We start from the raw sequence: 24,112 nt of genomic DNA, 5'->3' as shown, positions 1-24,112 counted from the left end.
CTAATAAAAAGGGACACCTTGGTCTGTTTGAGGTATTTTTATTCTTGTTGTCTACTTGGTAGCAACAATATCAAAAGGGCTCCCTAGAATATGGTTGAGCCCCTCCTTGCATTTAGGAGCCAGGTTGGACCTGATGATGAAGCATATCACTACTAGAGTGGGTGAGGGTCATAATAAAAAAAAAAAGATGTATTTTTTCCATTCAAAACTGACTGGGTATCCAAGTGGGATAGGAGTAACTCTTGGCAGGCAAGGGATACCCCATGTTGTGTATGTATGTTACAGTATTGGGGGAGTGTATCCCTTGGGCCACTTTATTGAAAGGTATTCCTTTCCCTCCAATTGGGCAGGGCTTTATCACGCCCTTACCTATTTTTTGTAGAATTTGCCAAATTCCCCAACAGCTTTTGCAATAGCAGTAGAATTAGGGTATATCTCGCTTGAGGAAGGAATTGCAATCGTCCTCCTATTTTCACCGTTAAAAGATAGTTCAGGCCATCAAACCATCAGCTAGGGAGAGCATGAAAAGAAACCATAAATTCGAAGAACCCAATTCGTCTCAATATGCATGAGGTTCTATCCGAGCTGAACAGAAAACTCAAAATACACCAAAAATCCAACAAAAAACAAGTCAAAAGACCCCTGAAGGAGTACATACATAAAAGAATGGCATCTTAAACAAAGAAAAGCCCATTCTTGCCAGAGATTCTCAGATTTGAGAACTTGAGAGCCTGCTAGGTATCCTCGAACTGCAATCTCGAATAGAAAAGACTTCTCATCACGGTCCGGAGCAGCATTCTTTATCCCAAATAACATCTGGTCATGAAACACCAGAACAATTAATCAGCATGTCCTTACTGCAGGTATCGCTCAGAATCATTAATCCACTGCCCTTTACGCAGAACATATCATCCTTCCCTCAAAAGAACCATATGGCAGCTGCTAACAGCCTCTGGAATGTGGAACACCAAGCTTACAATCATCTTCCTTCTTTCTGCAAACTCAGGAGTACCAAAGGTGTGCCGAGGCCGATTCCTGGACAAAGCATGGCAGCTTTAGGAAGAAAAACTAAAAACATCAAAACTTTGAAAGACACATTTTTATCGCTCATCAAAATAATGCACTGCTGTGAGGTTTGTACTTTTATTCTCTAAATCATGAAAGGCCACTGGTCAAAAGTGTTAAAAAGAAAGTTTAAAAAAATGTAAAGCTCGGGTGGTCTATCATGCAGAAATACACAATAGTAAAAGACAATTTGATTGCAAGCATCCTCTTAGACCTGGAAAATATTCTGAGGCAATATTTTTTGTGCATAGATGGCCCATGCAGAACAAAAACAAAAAAAAAGTTTTCAGCCTTTGCAGGGAATTTCATGCGATGAGTAACACTGGAAAAGCTGCTACATCAAAAGAAGTGTGAGTGGAGACCCAGGGATCCTGGTGAAGGCAAACAATGCAGGAAATGTGATATTGAGCTCCATATTAAGGTTGCAAAACGCATAATTAATTCAGGTCACTGCTACTTTAAAGAAAGCATACTAATATCCCACTTGAAATAGATATTGCAAAACTCAATCACATCCAAATCCACTTTTTCCAAAAGTGGCCTGGCTAGAGTTCATTCTAGCGAAAGATAGGGCATCCTCTAGGACCTTAAAACCCATCACCAACACCCTCTGTTGCAACACCAATAAAGTCTCCAAGAGAATGATCGAGTGCACAAGTAGCCGAATCTCACAATGTCCCTATTTACTCTGCCAGTGTTTTTTTTTTCTTTCTCAAATGAGCTGCCTGAAAAAGAACGGAACCGTCAACAATAACCACCGCCTGGTGGTCGAGTTAAACGGATGGAAGAACTGTAGTTGCGGACCAATGAGACACGGTCGTCTGAGTCTTCTGAACTACTGTACAAAGGAGACCATTAGCATTTTCCTTTCTGTATCACTCTTTGCAGCGACGTAGGAGATTCTTATGAACTTGTTGACTTTTAAAGTGTTGTTCCTCACATCAAAGACATCAATGGAACAGAACACCCCAAAAGGCATGAAAGCTCATTGACAGCCACAGGACGCCTTGACTCACCTCAGCATTCTATAGCAGTAACACTATTGGGAATCCAGGCAATCGTACTTTGACGTGCTTTGTAAAGCATTTTAGCCGGATTCATAAGTGTCACTAGTTAACCAAACGAACGAGAAGAGTGGCTCCACCTGCTGGCATGGTTTGAAACACAAAATGGTCACTTAGTGGGAAGGAGGTCAAGGTGCTAGTCCCTGACACAAAAAGATGGCATTTAGATAATACACTGCGGGCAATTTGGTGAAAATCCCTGGAAGCAGTAGGGTCATAAAGGATGTACAGAAAACCATTCACAGACTCAGCAATATAGCTACAGTGTCACCAAGACCCCAGTGCAAGACTTTGCTAACTCCCAAATTCAACTAATGGAGACAAATGTCAAATGAAGCTCCCGATTAGGGTCTGGTGCACAACCAGAATCATGCTGCCACAGTACCACTGTCCCTCCCCTAGAATGCGTAGCCTGACACGTCAGACTGAACACAATATTCACATCTGAAACTTGCTTCCTAGTTCCAGTCCCATGGACAGAAACCCAATTCCTGGATTAAATATACAGCTATGTATTTACAACTGAGATAGAGATGGTTTTCCGCTGCAGAGGTAAGATAGGATGGCCAAACACAAAACATGTTTCATAATAAAATAACTGTGTGCTCAAATTTATTTGACTGATACTCTGAATGGTTGCTGGCATCAGTTCTTCTAATTATTTTTGCTGTGAAATATATGCCTCTGGATTCTAAAGAGCACCTCCTTTAGATGAGTATGGAGCATAAAAGCCAACCAAGTGCAGTCTTAATTCGCCTGCCTGCAGGGGCGTAACATCCTCATTTTCATGAATGCCCATGGTCTCAAGCCTCTTGGTAAATAGCTTTATTCTAGGGGAATCTACTAGTTCAGTCTAATGCCAAGAATCCAGAGAGGTCACACATTTGTTTGATGACACTGGTCAGACAGCAGGAATGGATGCATGTACGGCTCCTCTGGAAGAAAGGTCTGTGGCATTCTAAATATTGTCGTCACCTTTAACTGGGCAAATTATATACTGTCTGGACCACTGGGGCAGGAGAAAAGGTTCACCCTCTGTACCACACCCAAAAAGAGGAGCACACATTGTCGAAAAAAATGAGGGCACTGAGGAGGAACAAGAGTGTGCTGATGCCACACAGTGAAACAGCAGAAACAGTAGTACTGTTTGGAGTATTGCTGGGGTCAGGATCTCAAACCCTTTTACAGTTTTAAATGTTCTGACTAGAGAGTAACGGATGTAATAGTGTGGATGTGAATCATGATGAATGCATTGGGTTTCAGTCATGTTTAAGTAAATCCTTATTTTACGCATCATATCAGTACAAAAAAGACTGAAATTTGAAAGACACTATCGCAGAAAACATTTTGCAAACAGTGTAAAAGCAAGGTGGTGATCTGAGGGACTGAAGATATAGTAGAAATGGTGTAACTCTGATACGTTGAGTAAAAATCATGGTTGAAAATTGCAACTCAACCTACAGAACACACTTGTTAAGTCTCTCTATTGGTAAACAGTCTTTCCCGAGCCCAAAAAACAAGCAGCAGCTTCACGGGGAAAACGCAGTCTACGTTGTTACTAGATACAGTAAAAAAAAGGAAGGAAAGCAATCAAGGTCAAGTATGTATTTCGGATAAAGACTCACATTTTCATTCTGAAAAGAATGCAGGAAGTTTCCTCCTAGTTCCCCGTCATCTCTTGGTGTTCCTGGGGGATTGCTAATACCACTTATGTTGTTTGGAGAATTCTGCAAATAAGTAAAGTCACATTAGGGGTGCACCTCTTGCAAACACAGGCCTTTCATCACTTGGAGTACATGGTTCAACTGGCTTTTAATGTCTGGTTGTAGTGGAGTTGATTTGATGTCAGCCCTTCCTTCAATTCTTATTGACAGTTATAGCCTTGCAGTCTACTGCCTCGAGCTATACCAGCTGGTAAAGTCCCTCATCCCAGAATAGAGCCCTGATCATAGGTGAGGTGCTTTAATGAGGACAGCGGGCTTCTAACAAAAATTACAGAAAGAAACAACAAGAGAATCATTGGAATGTTGGAGCAGAAAATCTATGGGAGCATTGGTTCTGAGCATTACACTGACTTCAACAGAGCTCCCAATATTTTAATGTTTTAATAAGAAAGACATTAGGAGTATAAAATGCTACATTGTGTTTTAAGACTATTCTTCTGATGTATTGCTTCAAAAAGCTGTCTGCACGTCACAAATAGAATTTATTTTCCACATACCATACTCTATAACCTTCATACGCTACACTAAGCATGCAAAAAGTTAAAAAAACAAAACCTTAATGTCTGCGGCGGAAACTCTTTACCACTTACCATCCTACCACTGCCCTATTACACATACTGAGTGCACTACGACAACAATTCACCATACACAGAGCACAGAAACTTCTTTCCTGAATTAAAGGGTTCAACGTGCTAACTATGACCTGCGTTCACACTCCGTGATCACATTTCAATACAGTAACTTACTTTTGAAAGACCATCTATGTCGCCGGACCCTAGGAGAAGAAAAAAAAAAGATACCTTTGTGTTCAAGAAATGTGCCACTTATAAAAAAAAAAAAAAAAAAATTACGTTTTTAATGTCCATATGATTTTTGTCTGAATACAAATATACCTTCAACTATATTCCTTACACATTATTCACTCTAAAGAGTGGTTTATAAATAGCTTTCATGCAGGTGTATTGAATTTCAACATTTCAACATTACATTGCATCCTGTAAGTACTAACGGGAAAAGTGACATGTAAGCTCCCCATACAGTAGAGGCCACCATGCTCTTGTTCCTACCATTACGTTTAGCTAAATGGACCTAGTCACGTTTGATAGTGTGGCAACTAAACATCGCCGAGTACATCACCATTTTGCACAGGACAAATCACTCATTCTGTTTATGTTTCTTGACCAGCGCTTCATCATAATCAGAATTTGAAGTTTAGACATAACCCTTAATAAATTAGCACACGATTTAATCGTGTGGACTTTTGGGTCCTGGTTGTTTAACTTAGCTTCACCCACATTTTCCTTCACTTCACAAAGCAATATCAGTTCTCACTGAAGACTGAGCCTGAACGTGTACTCTACACACCTGTTCCTCTATGACAAGGGAAGCTGAAAAAAGTGACCTGCCTGGTACAATAGTTTTCTATATTCACATGGTGAGCATCGCGGGATGCTCTGCAGCTTGAACAAACACCGCCAGTACGTCAAAATGTCAAGATCTATTATTGGCTTTGCAAATGCTGCTTTTCCTTTGTGGGCATTGGAAGTTAGATATTCTTTTCTGTTCTCTTAGGAACCTCCCCAGTCCGCCCCCCTACTGGTGTCATGTTTTGGGGTGGTTTGGGAGTACTTTTGTCGTTTGTCCTGAACATTTTGAGCTCTGACCTCCTTATCGCCCCTGGCTCAAAAGGGGTGTGTCAGCTGTCCAAAGGGCTAAAACTGAGTTGATGTCACATGCAATCCTGATGAATGACTGCATTAGAACTGCTGCTGAAGCTGAAAGAGTGGATGTCCTGTCCCCCATCTATTATTTGGTGCTCCCCTTCTAAAGGATCCTCCGGTTTTTAGAGATCCCAAAGCTCCTGTCATTTCATTGTCTTTTTTTATTTTTTGTAGTGACTCATTGTAGCAAATTCACATATTCTGCATGGTCACATGAGATTTTTCAACTCTCTTCGGTCCTTATTTATGCTGGTATCTGGGTTCTGTGCGCTGTAATACTGCTATTCAGCCCCACACTCGATCCTTTGCCCTAAAACAGTAGTGGCAAAATTGGTTTCATCCATTTGGTCATGTCCATAAGGACAAGACATGTCGCACAAAATGCACCTGTGGCATGGGAAATACATTTCATGTGGCCTGTAGTGTGTATTTACTCCACCCACATGCAAGACAAAAATATATTGCTGCGAGGAATCCACTGTTGGTTACAGTATCCACCAGAGTGTGTGCTACCCAAGGTTAAGTAACTTTTTTCGGATTGCTACTTGTAATGGCAGATTCCCCACCATTAGAATAGATACCACAGTAGTAACTCCCATAGAGGGAGGGTCTGAGAAGTGGACTCAAATGACCAAGTCTTGCTGGAATAAGCAGGCAAAATAGCCCTCTCTAATGATCTGGCTGTATAGGCAGGAGCGCTTTGTGAACCTATGCACCAATTTCTACTTGCCACCCTGGCAGCTGTATAGGACAGGCACTATCCTTGCCAGTGCACATGTTGCAGCTTTGGCCCTGGGGGAATGGGCCCTCATGCCTTTAGGGGCCTACTTTCTGGCCAACGCACAACTTATCTTTATTCAAAGGGTTATCCACCTTGACTGAGTCCTCATTTGCCTCGCCCTGCCTTTTCTTTGGTCGAAGTAAAACCAGCTATGAGCAGTGCTCCCTTGTACATAAATGTAAAAGCTTAGGGCTGTTTTACGAGCAAGCCAATGTGATGTCACTTTTGGCAGGAAGGCAGCCCAAGTTCTCAACACCAATTTATTTGGAAAAAAGTGGTGCAGAAAGGCTACACTACAAGCTCCTAGAGTTCACTCAAACAGCATGCAGAAGCGACAACAGTGAGAAGGGCAGGAGTTGTAGAAAACAACTATGCATTAACTCAAACACTGTGTGTATGAGCATTGTGAGGACCAAATTGAGATTCCTCTGTGGCACTCAAAAGGTTTCAGAGAAAGTGCATCACTACAGGTAAATTAAACAAAAAAGCTGAAACAGCTAACACATAACTCTTAACTGTGCCCACTGCAAGACTTTGGGGGCCAGCAACAAAATAAGCAGCAATACATCGGAAAGTTAGGTCTGCAGAGAATCAAGAGGACAAGTCCTACAGCAGGCCACAAACTTCTCTCTATGCCCAGCATACATGTATTTCATTTAAGGACATCTGGCTGCAAAGATGACTAACTATCGCTAGTGGCAAATCAAAGGAACTCAGCTGTCACTACTCAAAATCCATCCCAGAAGGTGTAGATTGTCGGAATTTGGGTGTAAGCACTCCCCTGCTGCTGAGACAAGAGGCAACCGGAATGGAGGGATAAATGTTCAGGCTCGAGTGATCTAGGTACGACACCTGGTTAGCTGCAACTGGGGCTGCCAAGATGACCTAAACCTGGTCTGCTTTACTTTTCTTCAGAACTCTGGCCAAGAGAAGTAATCATTGGAATGTGTACAGAAGACTAAATGCATCTCTCATTGACTCACTTTGAGGGAACTCTAATGAGCAACATTTTTAACAATGCACAATCTCTGTGGTGGTAGGCGGATCTAGCCCGGGCAGGCGCCATTAGTGGTTCGATAAGGGATGCCTATTCAGCTCACCTGCTCGGACATTCAGCGACTCTGGCAGGTCATTGGCCATTAGAAACATCTGCTGGTCCAGCCATCTACAAAATCTAAGCTGGCATTTCATGGAGAGACCAGAGGCCTTTGTACCTCCCCTTATCCCAGAAGAGTCCCACCCCAGTCGTGACATGTCCTCAACAACCATAACATCTGGATGGGAAGGGAAAATGGCCTACTGCAGGTCATGCTGGTGTTCGCCTGCCACCACATTAGACCCCAAGCCATCTCCTCAGAAACCTGGATGGAATCAGAGACCGCTAGATTGCTGGGCCCATTGAAAGCTGAGGTTCTACAGTGGGGTGCGCCTCTGCCCTCTGGCATATGGGACAAGGAGGCTACATGCGGCTAGGACCCCAAGAAGCCTCTGAACCATCAGCACAAAACCTAGAACTGAGCCCAAAACACCGGGCTCATTCTGAATGTCCCAGCCTGACTGAGTTGGTGGAAAGACCATGAATGCCACCAAACGCAGGATAGCCACTATAAAGGGGGAAGTCTTTGTGTAAGTTCGGTGGGACTTTAGATTGCTGATGCGAAACCCCAAAAAGATCAAGTGAGTGGCCGTTATCTGGCGGTGGTCTGCAACTTACTGCGACAAGGTCCCTTGAGCAGCCAGTTGCTCAAGTACCGAAGTACGTGTATCTCCGACCTCCGAAGTTGAACCTTGATAACCGCAATTATATTTGTGAAGACCCAAGGGGCTCAGGCAAGGCCAAAGGGCAGCCTGGCAATTTAAAAGGATTTCAACCTCACTATGAACCATAAATTGTGTTAACAAAACTGCAAAATAGGGTAGGATAATATGCATACTGCAAGTTCAAGGACATTATCTGTCTTTTAGCACAAAGTGGTAGCAGGAGTTGCACTCCCACCCTTCTCAGAGTTTGGTGCCCATTCCATGGTGCCTTGGCCAACAAGAGGCTGTCTTCCTGCCTTACATAGGAGGCATGATATACTGAAATTTGACCTGATGTAGGCGAATGTAAGGAGGAAGATAAGAGAGGTAAGTGTGAAGCCCATTTGAACAATCAGCAAACCCATGTCTGATGTGATGGATTTACAGCAGAGGAGGACTAGTGTGATTCACTCAAGTGTTGGTGGGTGCACACGTTGGAATTGTCAGTCCAAAGAGTATGACCTGCTCAACAAAGATCTCATCGTAACAGTTTTCCAGAGATCCTTGCAATTCAGCTGGTGCTCAAAGCCTTCCTATCATACATTCACCACAAGATAGTCCTTATAAAAACAGACAATATGGCAGTGATGTATAACATACAAAAACAGGGAGGCACTCCTTCCCTACTGCTGTCTCAGTTTAACACAGCACACAGAGACTGGCATTACGGCACCATATTCAACTCGTAGCAGAATATCTCCTTTGAGTAGACAATGACTTTGCAGACGGACCTCTTAAGCAGGACGCAGCAACAAGCCCACTAGTGAGAACTCCACCCACAAGTCCTGCACTGGTACGTCCAATTTGGTCAACAAAAAATGTAGATCTGATTGCAATACCTGTTGTCAAAGCGGTCTGAAAAGGATAATACCTCCAAGAACACCACTTGCTCCAGCGCAGAATCTCAAAGTGGTACTAAATAGACTTGTGGGGCCCCTTTAGAGTCCTGGCATTCCTGTCCAGCTCAAAACCTTCCATAGAAAGTGGTATTCTTGCAAACACCTCTTTGTGAAGGGTTAGGGAAATACAAGTGCTCACTTTAGAAGAGCGGTTTTTCGAAATGCATCAAGGCAGGGTAGTCCAAAAACCTAATCCAAAATATTGGCTCAAAGTTCTGTCGTCCTTTCATCTCAAACTACTGAGCTGGCAGTTTTCTCCCAAAATTTGGGCTTGGTAGCTGAAGCTACATTGACGACCTAAATCATTTAAAAAAAAAAAAAAAAAAAACGAACAACAGCTGTTTGTAGCTTCCCCTAACCCAAGGCACGGTTACACTATATCCAAAGCCGGTACTGCTAGATGGATAATCAGATGAATTCAAACTTAGTACACCAAAGCCAAAAGGGCTCTACTGGTTAACACCCCCCCCCCCGCCTCCCACCTTCCTCCCACATTCAACTAGAAAGAAAGGTGCTTCCATTAGTTTCATTCGCAAAGCAGACATTTGTAAAGTAGCTACTTGGTCAACTCCAATAACATTTAACAGACAGAATTGTGTGGTTGTCCTCGCACCCAAAAGGCATGTGTAGAACAAGCCATACTGAGAACTTTATTCCAAGCATCTGCAACATCCAATGACTAGCTGTTGCATGGGAAGAACTGCTTTACAGTCTATGCACAGCAACACATGCTACAAATCGATTGTTACTTAACTTGTAAGCATCATTTCACTGTATGTAGTGCTGTAGATTCACAGTACTGTAGATTGACATGCACCCACCCACCTCCTCAGCAATCATCGGCTGTGTGTCAGATAATATACACATTTTTAGATATTCTCTTTTTCATTCACAATGCATGGCCATCACTATACGCACTATCTAGCTTCACCAAGCGCATTACCTCAAACAGTAGCCATCACTGGATCTCGTGACTCGAAAGACTTCTTTGAAGAAAAGCAGTCTGTTGGTAGGATGGCAGGAGTGTGCACAGCATGTGAATCTACAGTGCTACATTCAACAAACAGATGCTTACAAGGTAGGTAACAATCCTCATGTTTCTAAACTCTAATAGCAAACAAATCTTCGTATGCCTCTTACGTAGCACCATTTACAGTCTGGCCATGTTAACTGCATGGTATGAAGTCAAACATTTGAGGTCACTCCACATTTATTTTCATTCAGCAGATTATACCTTACCTAATGATCCATTCATGTGATGTGGCTCCATTCCACCCATGCCTCCCATGGGCCCATCAGAACCAGGGCCCATAGGGAACTAAAAATAGAACAGAAGAAAATAATATTCAGCTTTTTCTGGCATTTGGCAAGTATTGCTATTAAATCTGCAATCTTAAAAATAGTGTAAATTTAGTTTTTTTTGCAAAAAAACTTACAAGCAATTACAGAGACCCAGTTAATTATTGATATCTTAATCACTTACTATCATGAATAGAAATGGGAGTATGAAAACAAAGAAGCAAGGGGGCACATAGTGCAATGCTGCAGTGTGGGTCGGGTCCTTTACACCACTTACCCGTCTCTAAAAACAAACACACAAAAAAAGAAAAAAAAAGGGAAAAGAAACATTACAAAAACCACTAGATAAGCCAGCGTATAAAGGTCTGCACACTGGTCATGGAAGGACCTGTAGATCTCAATGAATTATATGAGGTAGGATCTTACTATCCTTACATCCAGCACTCTTTAATTCCTAGATTCTGGGAGCAATGTACTGAGCAAAGAAACATCTGCCTGACCTAAACCAAACCGACTGTGTATTTTTTTTTTTAACTGGTCTAACGCTTATTAAAGGACATGCGAGGCAGCACACACTGTCTGCGTGCAAATCTCTGAAAGCGGACCCCGTGAGATGTGGGATAAAGATGTTTGTCCTTAAACTACTCTCTCATCATCCAAGGAGGTTTATTCTTGGCTGAAAGGGCACCAAGCGTAGGCCTTGATATTTGTGTACTACTGTTCCCATTTACTTTTCAATTAATGATCAATATCAGAAAGAAGCCCGCTCTACAGACCCTTCGACAATGCAGGACGTAAAGAAGGCAGGAGGAAAGCTAAGAAATAGCCCAAGAAAGGACTCTTGGCAGATGAGTGCCATATAAAAAGGTTAAAGATTTGAATTGCTTAAACATTACAACAACCACTGGGCGTGAAAAGTATGCCAATGACAAATTAGTGAGGAGTCTAAAGCTATTGCAGAAAGCCAAAAGAGACTGCTGAGGCGCACCTATTGTAATTGTATTTTTATAGCGTCTAATACCCACGATGAGGAGTTGGAGTATATAGCAAGTTAAGCTGGACCCCAAGGTTGGATGAGTAGGGTGAAATAAAAATTGTTATTGGGAGCAGTGGGGGAGGTAGACATGCAAGTCTATTTATTGGATGAACAGATTATTTGGGAGTTTAGTAGTAAAAGTGGTTTAGGATGAGCCAGTGAGTCACTTAGTTGGATGAATGGGTTAAAAGCTGAACAGAGGGAAGAGTCTGGAATGAGTTTTTTGGGAGTTCACAGTAGTAAAAGAGGCTTGGGATGAGTCAGAGGGGAGGGACCTAGTCAACATTAAGGTACCAGAGTACCTTTTTCTTTCACTGATGGCAATCCTCACCAGTAAACCTAGGACTGTGTTTTTGTTACTCTTTCTCTTTAGTGTAGACTAGTGAACCAGCCACTTGATCCTCTTACATGTGGAGATTTCCTTCATATGGAGTCGTTTCTGCTCCTAAAGAGAGGTGCATTAGGTGTGGGGGTTTCATTTATAGATCGGAGGTGAAGGAGAACCTATGCAATGTGAAGGTGCTTCATTATTATTCTTTCAGATTACCTGAATTTGGGGAAGGGTGCGGCTTGCCCAATAGCCATCCAAAAGTATAATGGAAGTATGTGTACAAAGAATTGTCTTATGTCATGTCACAGGAACATGTTCTAACCCCCTCTCCAATTACACCTTAACTTCTTTAATCTGACTCACCCATGCCCATAGAAAACCCTGTTCTAGCTACAGCACCTCATATTTGAGGGGTTCCATGTATTCCTGTTGTTAATTTCACACGGTTCAAGTCAGGTGGTCAAAATCTAAGCGATTCCTCAAATAATATGGATATTTTTCTTGGGAATTTCGAGGCTAATCAAAAAAAATATCCTTTTCATTTTTTAGGTTTACTCGTGTGGGAGACCCCTCATAACCCTTCCCTCAATAGCCCCATTTCCCCTTCATCCCATTTAACCTTAGCCCTTTGTTTAAAAAATGATAGTTAGATTTAGTTAACACACTATACTCATCTGTACCCATTCTGATTTTTTTTTTAATAGTATTGTATTTTCACGTTTACCTCCCCAAGACTATTACATCTTGAGGCAATGGAGCCGAATACAAAACACAACACTGTTTAATGTGTTCTTTTGTAACTATACTGTTCCAAAGCTTTTGCTATATCAAAGCTAGGACATTTGTGGAAGAGCCGATCAAAGACACAGCTGATGAAATGTGCATGCAATAAAAACAAGCACTGCTAATGCCAACAGGTCTTGGTTTGATGGGTTAACGGTAGTCAGCATTGGAGAGAAAGAGGAAAAGATATACAGGAAGGAGCCAAGAGGAGCAACCAGAAATATCTACAGTAGTAAAGTAGTCCATCATGAAATTCAATACAAGCACTCCAGTGGAAGTGGAAGAATTCACCCAAACAGCCAACAGCATTAGACGACTGGAGCTCTCCAAAATGCAAGGTGCTGCCCTCTGCGCCCGTCCTCCCACGCACTCCCTTGGACAGAGCCTAATAACTGAAAGCCAAGTAAAGAATCACTGCGAATAAGAAAGCTTCCAAAAATATCTCCCAGAATCCACTGAATATTATCTGCCTGTCTTTTTTTCCTGCTAGCTAACAAATGGCAGAATTCAATTTAACACGTATATTCTTAACCAGCTGATAAGCTGATTATGATGTGTTATGGAATCAAACACGCAGGTTTTGAGAACCCAGACTCACGTTCGATCGGCTGCCTCCAGGCGGTACAGGATTAATCATTGTGTAGATGTTGTCACTTGAATTTGTTGAATCTGGAAAACAGGGAAACACATTAAGTCAGGGTGATTAATTTGTTTCTTAATTAAAACCAACTTGCTGCACTTCAACTCCCCCCCCTTCGGCATTTTATCACCTTAAATTCTCTCTAAGTGCCACCATTTTCTGGGTAATTTGTCTTTAATGAAGATTCACAAAGGTTATAATTGCAAATATTAAAGTGTAAAAGAGTACATAGTTGCTGAACCGAGGATTAACATTTATTATGACAAGAGTCGAACGAAGGGAGCTAAGCATTCGCAATGTGTACTGTCTGGTGTTGCACACCAGTCCCCACGGCTATTTACAGGGGAGAAGGGTATGAGATGGGGATTTAATCTGAGCTCTCGACTTCAGATAAGTTTCATGTCTTTATATAGACAGAATTCCTAATAAACTAAGAACATACGCTCAAAATCACATTTAACTCAACACTGCATCAAAAACTAACTGGGGTGAAAAGGGACTGGTCCTTTCCAATTGTGCTCCCCTTCACAAGCCTCCGGGTTTCTCATTAGGACTAGTCAACTAGACAGCAAAGGTGCCTGGTGGCAAAAGACCTACTGTCAGCTTACTAACAACATACAGTGAGCTTAAAGTCCACTCTCGGCTTAACCAATGGTTGGCTTTATTACTCTTATTTCCTTGCTTCTTATTCAATGGCTTGTCTTGTCAGTCTTGTGTTCGTCCCTCATCCGTCGCATAGCTTGTGTCTTTCCACAGCTCACTGTCAGAGAGCTACTTTTTTTTTCTTTTTGCTTAATAGCTCCATGAGAGCTTGTTTTCCAGCTGTTTCCCTTGTGTGCTTGTCCCCACTGCTCAGTGCTGCTCATCATTGCCCATGTGCTTCTCCCATCATCCCCACGCTCAGTCTTGCTTTGCCAGTGTGTTTCTCCCCTTTGCTTTAGTGTTGTTCTCTACCTTGAGTGAGTCTCCCCGACCTCCTTGTTCCCTTCCTCGTGTGCCTCCTGCGACCTGCTATGCTTACCCGCTTCTCTGTTGCAGGCATCCCTCCCAAGCGATATCTGTTTTCTTATTATTTATTTTCTGGGAGGACAGACAGCAAATTGCTCCTGGCCCTTCTAAAATAGTTTTTGAATTTTTATATTTACCGAACCAGCTGGGATCAATAAATACAACAGAAAGGGGACTCGTGTAACACAACCATAAACATAGAAAATCATGCAGCCATTTCATTGCGTCTTTTTCCCTTATGTTCCTCCTGTACAACATCAGCAATATCAATGCTGTACAGCATCTGCAATGTCAATGCTGTAAAGCACGAGCAAATGGCACCAGCACGGCCAAAATGTCTCAAAGGCAGGACCAATTTGCTTAGCCAAAGCTTGTCTATACATCCCTAATGTGGTTTAAAAAATAAATCAGTCTTTCATTTGCTAGCTAGTATCAACTGCACATGCATTAACCAATGGACAAAGAAAGCTACAAATCACCTGAGAAAGAACCATACCAAACCATAACATATCAAAAAAAGACCCTTTCATCTCCTTTTCATTACTCTTCTCTCCAGTCTGGACAATCCCCATTGTCCGAGTGACTGTCAAATAATGTATAGTTTCTTGTCTGTAAGTGAAGTTTTGCAGCTTGAAGAATTTTCTGGATTCACACGCTATGCATTATTCTGTTGTGTAGTGTTTTTTTGTATCTTGTTCCTTCCTTCCACCTTCTTGATAGAGATGGGTGGGTCGCTTGTGAAACCAGAACATTTTCAAACTACACCTAGAGGCAAGATACTATTCATTTTGCAGCGTGACTTTTCTGGATTCACATTCTCACATAGATTAGGTAGCGGTTTGTTAATTTTGTGGTGATTGGGTTGAACATTAGCATTGATTGGTAAACAGATGTTGAATTTGTCCCATTTGTGCATCCTAGTTCATTTGAATGTCTACAGAAGAGTGTATTTGCTAAAACCGCAATTGATTCTCCTGCGTTCGTGCAGCACATTTGAATAGTTTGTGCTAGCCATCTTGCAATTGTGTTCTTAGATACTGGTCGTCCAAGAAAACTGCTTTGTCTTTGCTTGGTTTTGTCTTTGATATAATACATTATGGCATGCATTGCTCCAATGGGTGCAGTGTTTTCAGCGTGTGATTTTGGTTTTTAGAAAAAACTTGGTATTTGTATAGTTTGATTCATGTGAAACTGCAAGATTACATTTGTCGAGAACTGTGGGTCTGTCTTCACGCCAGTAGTTGTGAACCTGAAGGTATGTGGCTCTTGAAGCTTGAGTGCCTGCAATACACTCACCCTGCACAGTGATGTTTTGGCCACCAGAAATAGTGTTTTTAGGGTGAACATTTCTAATGATGCCTTGTGCAATGGTTCAAAGAGCACCTTCATTAACTGCGTGAGTACCACATTTAGATTCCATGTGGGTGCTGGTATTTTCCTTGGTGGTGCAATTCTATTTGCCCCTTTGAAGAATCTTTTAATTACTGGGGCTGTGAAAAAACATCTTGTAAAAGTGTGGCTATTTCGACTTTTAGATGCCTCTTCTTGATTTCTGCCGGTCTTTCTTCAGAATCGATTTTTGCCTTTGTCTTTCTCTGCAACGTTAAATATTGCTCCGAAGAAATATCTATGGCCAAGTTTCGATGTTCTTCTTGTGACCTCTCTTTTGACCATCTAAACGTCTTTCCTTCGTCCATCCTTCAACTGCTTTTTTTCTGGAGTACTTTCTTGGGCGATGTCCATTTCAAGGAATCCAAGGGACTTTACATCTCAGGGCATGCCTGCAGTCAGTGAGAGCTTCGATGCTGAGGCTCCCTTTGACACCCGCAAGTCAGATTTTTAAAACTCTGGCATTTTCTTCGAGGTTGATGACTCTTACCTCACCTATTTGTCTTCTTGGAGGCCTGGGCTTCGACATCAACAACCCGCAAGTCGGCATCCTAAGTTTCCCCCTATGCCGTTGGCGACATTTTCCTTCTTGTTGCTCAAGAGACCCAGGTCTCTTAAGGATTGAGCAGTCTGCTGTCCCTGCATGGTCTGATGGGCTAGCCTCTGTCTTTCGCTAACCCTCAGCATCTTCGAGGTGAACACGGAGCAGACATTGCAGTCATCGCTTCAATAGTCTAAGGGCAGACAGAGGTTGCAGACCAGGTGTTTGTCCTTCTGCAAGTATTTGTGGTGGCATTTCAGACAGAACTGCAACAGAGTCTTCCCCATTAGTAGGCACAGGGAGCCCTCTGCACAGGAATCCTCAAAAATTATTTGTGTACGTCTTGGGTCTTGAATTCTCCTCCGGTACCTCTGTCTGTGTTCTGCTCAGAATTTGGTGAACTTTCGGCAAACTTCTCCTGAACTTTTCTCAAATCCTCCTGGTTTTGGAGAGCCTTCAGCGAAGCATCCAGACCCAACGGCACAAAAAAAAATTAAAGATGGCGACTAAAGGTGGGAATATCCAAAGGAAGCAGTAGGATGTCACAAGGGTCACCAAATGGGGGTCCATTGACGCCCACCAACAAAAATTGGGAGAATTCCGGACCCAACTACTAGATGGTGGGATAATGCACACCATGTGCATCCAAAAACTTCTTCCCATTGATCATGTAGCCCCACCGTTTTCTTTTTTACCTCCACACTTAGGCAAGTGTCTACTTCTGGTGAGCATTGAAATGGATATGGCGCTCACTATAGAGAAATCTATTGAATAGAGCTGAAAGTATTGCATTAATAACTCTAAGACTTGTACTTTACAAACATTCTGCTAATTTCAAAAGCTTACAGATGAATTTATGAAAAGACAGTCAATTAAACAACGCAGTGGGTCGCTCACAGCTTAAACGTGCCTCCGTGCACAACTGTGTAAACATACATATTTAAATGTTAAATGGTTAATGCACAATATGTTTTTTCTCCTCATGGAAACTAAGTCCTTGCAAGCTAAAGAATCTGAAATTTAAGAAAGCCAAGCAGCTTGCAGACTGTGGTAGCTAACCAAGAAAAAAACACTACAGCAATGTCTAGGATATGTTTGGGCTCTGCTTCTGACACATAACTGTGATGGTGGCTCTATTGGGAGCACTGCACGTTTAACCAGTAGGTTGGTTCCTGTTTCCATCTTGTACCCCATGGAAATCAATGCCCACATTGTCCAGCAGAGCAATGGTCTGAAGATAGCAATGGGAGCATGTACATCATTTTGTATGCATTAACAAGTAGCATCAAGAGTAGGTTATGTATATATAGATATGTCCTTGCTACTATAGATGCCAACTTTACACTTTCCTACCATAAAAGGCAAACCAAAGCTAGACAATGACTCTGTACTTTGGTGATGGGTCTGCAAACCCTTGGGCTAACTAGCAATCAGGCATGGCCAACAGCATAATCATCATCATAAACTTATTTCATGATTCAATAAAAAAATCCACACAAACCAAATACAATAATTCACACTGAAATGTTTACAAATCAAACACTTATAATTAAAGTACAAACAGCAATCGACTAAAGTCCTCTATGCCACTGCATACTTTAATCAAATGGGTCAGGTGCAAATTATTAAATTTCATAGAATATATTCCTGAGGTACTCTCAGTAGAATAGCATATTTGATGGGATCCATGCCATACATCACAAGATCTAAACAAAGTAACTAATACATATTTTCTTACATTATTTTATAACTGACAGAACAGCAAACATTTACTGTAGGTTTAAGTGTGATATCACTGCATGACCAAACAGTTTTGAGTGCCCTACTTGTTTTTCAATCCTTCAAAAGGTAAACACTCAGCCTAAACTTTATATCAACTGACTGCATTCGTGGTGGATCATGACATCTAAGTATGGCTCAAGCTCCCGGTCAGCCCATGAGAAATATATAATTTACCACCATGGCATTGCACGGATTGCTTTATTGTGGTAGTCTTAACGCAGTCAAATATTTTTGTTTGTCAACATGACTGAACCTTTTAGAGATGGAATCAAGGGAAAGTCATATTCTTACATGGCTAAACCAAGGAAGGTTGATCCCCGCTTGCTAGGCAACTGATGTTTTATGTATACATCTGGGTATTTAAAGGACAGTTGACCTTTTAGGGTGTTTTGAAGTATTGCTCTGTGAAGTTGAGTCTTCAGCTCTGTCCTGAACTGGGGAAGGGTCTGAGCAGTCCGGATGATTACGGGGATGTTGCTCCAGATCCTGGGTGCACCCTCTTTGTTTTCAAGCTGGCTATGTTCTAACTGGTGAGCAAAGATGCACCGGAGATGGTCAATCTGTCAGTCAGACAGATATAGATGAGGTTCATGGCAGCTTTAAAGATGCAGTAGATCTTTGATCAGAGAATTACACGTTTTCAAAACATCTTTTTAGCTTTTGCAAATCATATTTTGACCAGTAAAGTATGTCCCAACAGGATGGACACTAAGGGCTTGAGAAGTTAGATCTAGTGGCATTGGACATTTGTGGAAGTTTTCTATTCACATGACTACAGGTAAGTCAGACTGCCACTTCATTTTGCACATCCACTATATCAAAGACAAAGAGCTGAAACTAGCTTGAGCCTCTTTCACATTTCTCTAGCCTATTCGTTCAAGTGAAACACATCAGCGGGCACCAGAATCCTTTCCTTCAAGAGACTGATTTTAATAAACATGAAAAAAGACCCTTCTGATCCACCAGGTACATCTTATTGTTCTTTCTCACTTAAACACCTTGTGTTAATTGTTGTATGAGCTTGGGATAGCCCTTAGTTATTAATTAGCAGCTAGGAAATCAAGATCATTCACATTCAAATTCACAACTTCCCCAATCTGGATTAGCAATATCCCAAAACTACTTTGGAATGGACAAATAGGAAAAAGGACTTTGGAAGAAAAGGTAAGAAGGCCCAACACCTGAATCTGTCAACTGCCATGATAACAGGCTTTCAATTTTAAATTATCTGTAAAACGTGAAGGCATACAGGCATTATCTTGGCATAATTAGACTTTACTCCAATGAAACACATTTGTCAAAACGTTTACCCTCACAACAAATCGACATTGTATATAGAATACTCATTAAAAATGCAACTGCAGACACCTTGCTCTTAATAGGTGCACTGGAGCAAAATGGCATTATAACACACTTGAAGAAAATTAACAATATCACTTTACGCTCTCTGACAAGAATGGACTGTGTAACCAAACGTCCGCATTAATGCTATGATGTTTTAATGCAAAGAAAGTTACTATTCTTGAGGTGAACACAAATTGCCTGTTAATAGAACCTTCAAGAGAACTGTAATCCTGGATTTGTCACTTTTGAAGACAACAGGACTACAGCCTTGTCGGGACCCCGAGATCTTTGCTCTTTAATACATTTGCATTAAAACCTTCATCCCTTACCCAAACAGCTTCTCGCTCTAATCCATCCTTCTGACCAGGTCATGGCCCTCAACCTTGTCCTCTACACCATGTCTTTCTGTGCCCACGTCCAAACTGAGGGCTGTCATTTCTGGGACGGGGTGTGGAAGGACAGGTAAGAGTCACTATGGCCTCTTTCTTGCATTTAACCAAAGTAACTGACTTGTTTACCCATGTGCTACTGTTTATAGTGAGACACGTTTGGCAGGACTTTGTGCCTTAGAGCTACTTCTATAAGATCTCACAGGAAGCTGTGCCCATTGTGGATGAACAGGAATTCAGGGTTATGTTGGGTGAATCTCTACATAAACAGGAGCTTCGCCCACGATCAAGCTCTAATCAATACAACAGTAACTTGAACAGCAGCGAGGTCGGGGAGATCGTGTTCCAGAAAGAAAGCAGCAGCAATGACTCAGTGACATTGAGGAGTACATACTTTTAAGATAAGCGATCTGGCTTACCAAAGAGCATAATTGCTGAGGACGCCAGACTATTACTCCAGACTTCCTTGTGCAAGGAATGCTTAACCAGATTACTTAATCAGTCTATGTGTTTTGAAACATTTCACTTGGTTAATATCTGATAGCTTAGGATCGCTTGAGCAGACAACCGACCATAGTACCAAAGGTGCCTTTCGAGACTTCTCCTCTTCAATTGGAAGCTACTGCTCTTGTATCTTTGGTTTTAGCACCTAATTTGACAAGACTGTGGATAAAGGAGACTAGAACTATTTACATAAGAGGTGTACAAAGCGAGAAGCCTGATGTAAGACTTTTCCAAGGAGGCACACTATTACATACAGTTTTGAATCGTTAGGTATGTTAGTGAAGCAACAAAAACAACAGACGAAAACAAAGTAGGTACAGGAGAACTAAAGTAAGCAACTGATTATTCTCACATTAAATTACCTAATATTAAAAGCTCATGAGATATTGTTGCAAGCAATGTGCCATGACGTCTGATTTTTTTGGTAACATTGTCTTATCTTCTTAGGTGCTAATGACAGACTCCTTTCTCCAGTTGCTGCACAAGAAATAGTATGTCCAATGCAGCCGCATGCTAGGGTAGGCCTTAAGAGTAGGTTCAGAAATGTAGGTGCTGTTTTCTTGATGATGAACATACGAGTGACTGAGTCTTTCCCCGCAAAGGAATCTACCCACAGGTACCCCTTTCCTAGCCCCCTCTCCCATATTCGGAGGTAGTGCTCTATCCAAGTGGCTTGAAGCTGCTGCACCGTAGTGAGGGAGGTAAGTTCTTGCATTGTACTCCCATGCTAACATTTGTGTTCTAACACGCTAGTACAGAAGAATGACATGTAAAAACAGCAAATGTACTACCAATTTTAAACAGGATTCAACTGCCTTGTCAGTCATGAGCCAAACTTTGAGGGGATAAGGCACTTCTGTCAACAGTTAAGCAACCATAAATCACGGTGACGAGGAGACTGGATGGCATGTAATGCTATGTATGTTTGAAACTGAGTGGATCACGCTATTCCCAAGGAGGATGACACTGGGTGAATCTGCTTGAAAGGAGCCATACAGTACTTTGCCTACTTCTCATTAGTGGCATTGGGGTTCAGAACTGCACACATGGGAGTGCACCAACATCTGTACTTTGCGTAGATGGGGAGACCACTGCAGGTAAGAACATACACCAAAATAATGTTCAGTTTGGTTACATCCAATTTGGCATTAGTCAGCTATATATTGGATTTGTCTTGAGCAACTGAGAGCACAGCTGCTTTACTTTCCTTTTTCGAAACAACTTAAACATTTTTTTAAATGTCATATCCATGATTAAGCAGTATCCTCAGTTCTCCGACACCAAATCAACTTATAACACATGGGAGTCCAAGGGTTGGCACTGCCTTGGACAGCTGTGAAATAAAGAGACCTTCCATATGCAGTGTTTCAAAAAAGTAGAAAAGTGTAGCATTATTTGGGGTGGGAAAGTGTCCATCTCAAAGGATAAAGCCACCCCCTCAAGATGTCACACAAATTAAATGAAATAAACCGATGCGGAGTCCCTGGTAATGTGACACAAAGCTGTCAGGATTAAATTAAAGGCAATTTGAAAAGTAGTTCAGCAATGCATGCACAGTAAAAGAGGTCACACAAACAATAGAAGTTCACAACTAATTTTAAAATAAAGAGGAAGCTTTTGGGAGAAAAAGATGACAAAAATGACAAAGCAAAAAAGAGGAACCGATGATATGAACATTTAAAGATTTAAATGAAAAAAGCACCACAAAGAACCCTAAGTGCAGTTTGAGGCCAACAGCAATGGAGCCCTGGTCTGATGCAACAAGTGTACAGGCCACGGAGAAACCCTGGAAGTCAAAATTTAGAAAACATTTCTAATCCCACTTCTGAAACAGACTATCACTTTTTTTTAAAGAAAAACATTGATATTGCTTCTGAGTTCCAACACAGAAAGGGACTTTGTCACTTCTTGAGAAGAAAAATCCTCCCTGTGTGGGCTGCGACTGCAACTGTTGCTACCGCAGAGGAACAGAAGGCCGCATACTTGAAGTAGTTTGTTTACGCTGGAGCTTTGGAGATTCCTTGCAGAACATTTTCTTAAATCCAAACGCAGATTGGGACTTATACATTTTTTCAGAGGTGCTGGGTGCCTTGAGCAGGATTGAGCTGAAATTCAATCCAACACCCTGGAAATGTCAGACAACATTTTTTTCCTATAGGCCTCCAGAAGCCCTGAAGAACGAGTTACTTACCTTCGGTAACGACTTTTCTGGTGGATACATTAGCTACCTGTGGATTCCTCACCTAATGAATACTCCCATGGCGCCAGCATTCGACGGAAATCTTCTTACTAGTCTCTGCACGTCGACGAGGACGTCACTCTAGCCCACGCGACGCCGTCTGACGTCATACAGGCAATAAGAGGTCCTCGACGACGTGCGGACGTCAGTACCAATCATTTTTTACGTGCATGAGAACAACCAGGCAATGCAATGAAAGAGCAAGGCAACATCCCATTACATTGTAAAAATACACAACATTGCATGAATAACTGTAAATCTTTTATATATATATATAACTCTCTCTTTTTAAAATATATATCTACACATCAAGTATATACACAAAGATATATACATATATACATATAATATATACAACATCTATTGCACCCTCAAAGACCAAGAGGAGCGTACTCAAGGATTACTTGGCAAGACCAGAAAGGCAACGGGGAGGCGGGTGGGACCGTGAGGAATCCACAGGTAGCTAATGTATCCACCAGAAAAGTCGTTACCGAAGGTAAGTAACTCGTTCTTCTGATGGATACAACTACCTGTGGATTCCTCACCTAATGAATAGAGTCCCAAAGCAGTACCACGCCCGGCGGTGGGTGCCTAAATGGTCAAACCAAGAAATCCTGCAGCACTGACCGTGCAAAATGGCCGTCCCTTCTAACCTCAGAATCCAAACAGTAATGTTTTGCAAAAGTGTGAAGGGACGACCAAGTTGCGGCCTTGCAGATGTCGACCACAGGAACACCTCTGGCCAAGGCCGAAGTGGCCGACTTAGCTCTGGTGGAATGAGCTCTAATGCCCTCAGGAGGATCCTTCTTTGCCAAAGAGTAACAGATTTTAATGCAAAGAACAACCCACCTGGATAGTGTTCTCTTGTGGACTGCCTTTCCTCTCCTCTTGCCCACGTATCCAATAAACAGCTGATCCTCCAGCCTGAAATCCTTTGTTCTATCAATAAAGAAGCTCAACGCCCTCTTTGGGTCCAGACGGTGCAGTCTTTCTTCCTCTTTGGAAGGATGAGGCGGAGGATAGAACGTGGACAAAGTAATTGCCTGAGCCAAATGGAAGGGTGAAACAACCTTCGGGAGGAAAGCAGCCTTGGTCCTCAACACCACCTTATCCCCATAAAAAGTTGTATAAGGGGGCTTTACTGATAAGGCCTGCAACTCACTCACTCTCCTTGCTGATGTTATAGCTATCAGGAAGACTGTTTTTAAAACCAAATACCTTAAGGGGCAAGAATGCATAGGTTCAAAAGGGGTCCCCATAAGGAAAGTCAGGACCAAGGACAAATCCCATTGCGGCATAACGAATGGCTTTGGAGGATATTTATTTAGAAGACCTTTCAAGAATCTGATAACAATAGGGGATTTAAATAAAGATGGTTGGTCTGGAAGACATATGAAGGCTGACAAGGCCGATAAATAACCCTTAATGGTAGCCACTGCACAACCTTTCTGCGCTAGAGACAGAGCAAAAGACAAAACGTCCGATAGATGAGCATGCAAAGGATCAATCTGCCTCTCTCCACACCACACAACAAATTTAGACCATCTATTAGCGTAGATAGATTTAGTGGAGTGTCGCCTGGCCGCTAATATAACATCCAAAGACCTTTGATCTCCAGATCCCCCAGATGAGCTCCCCACCCTAGAGTGGAAGCATCCGTTATGACTGTGGCCACTGGTGGCGACTGCTGGAACGGCTTTCCTTGTGAAAGATTGTTGCTTGCAATCCACCACTTCAAATCCACAGCAGCATCTCTGGAGATCTTGACAGTAC

General features: G+C 42.0%; 1 protein-coding gene across 6 annotated transcripts in view; it reads right to left on the bottom strand.

The window, feature by feature from the left end:
- SSBP3 (single stranded DNA binding protein 3) overlaps positions 1–24,112 on the bottom strand; it is a 277,102-nt gene that overhangs the window by 5,104 nt on the left and 247,886 nt on the right. For all 6 annotated transcript variants that reach the window (XM_069232624.1, XM_069232625.1, XM_069232626.1 and 3 more), the window contains 4 exons: positions 13,102–13,172; positions 10,294–10,372; positions 4,600–4,628; positions 3,755–3,856 (listed from right to left, as the gene is read on the bottom strand). In XM_069232624.1, coding sequence (XP_069088725.1) covers positions 3,755–3,856; positions 4,600–4,628; positions 10,294–10,372; positions 13,102–13,172 — 281 coding nt within the window. The remainder of the gene's footprint in view (positions 1–3,754; positions 3,857–4,599; positions 4,629–10,293; positions 10,373–13,101; positions 13,173–24,112) is intronic.

This window comes from Pleurodeles waltl, chromosome 4_2, assembly GCF_031143425.1.
Source record: "Pleurodeles waltl isolate 20211129_DDA chromosome 4_2, aPleWal1.hap1.20221129, whole genome shotgun sequence".
NCBI classification, from domain to species: Eukaryota; Metazoa; Chordata; class Amphibia; order Caudata; family Salamandridae; genus Pleurodeles; species Pleurodeles waltl.
The sequence above is the reverse complement of the archived record's forward strand: the minus strand, read 5'-3'. Positions and strand labels throughout refer to the sequence as shown.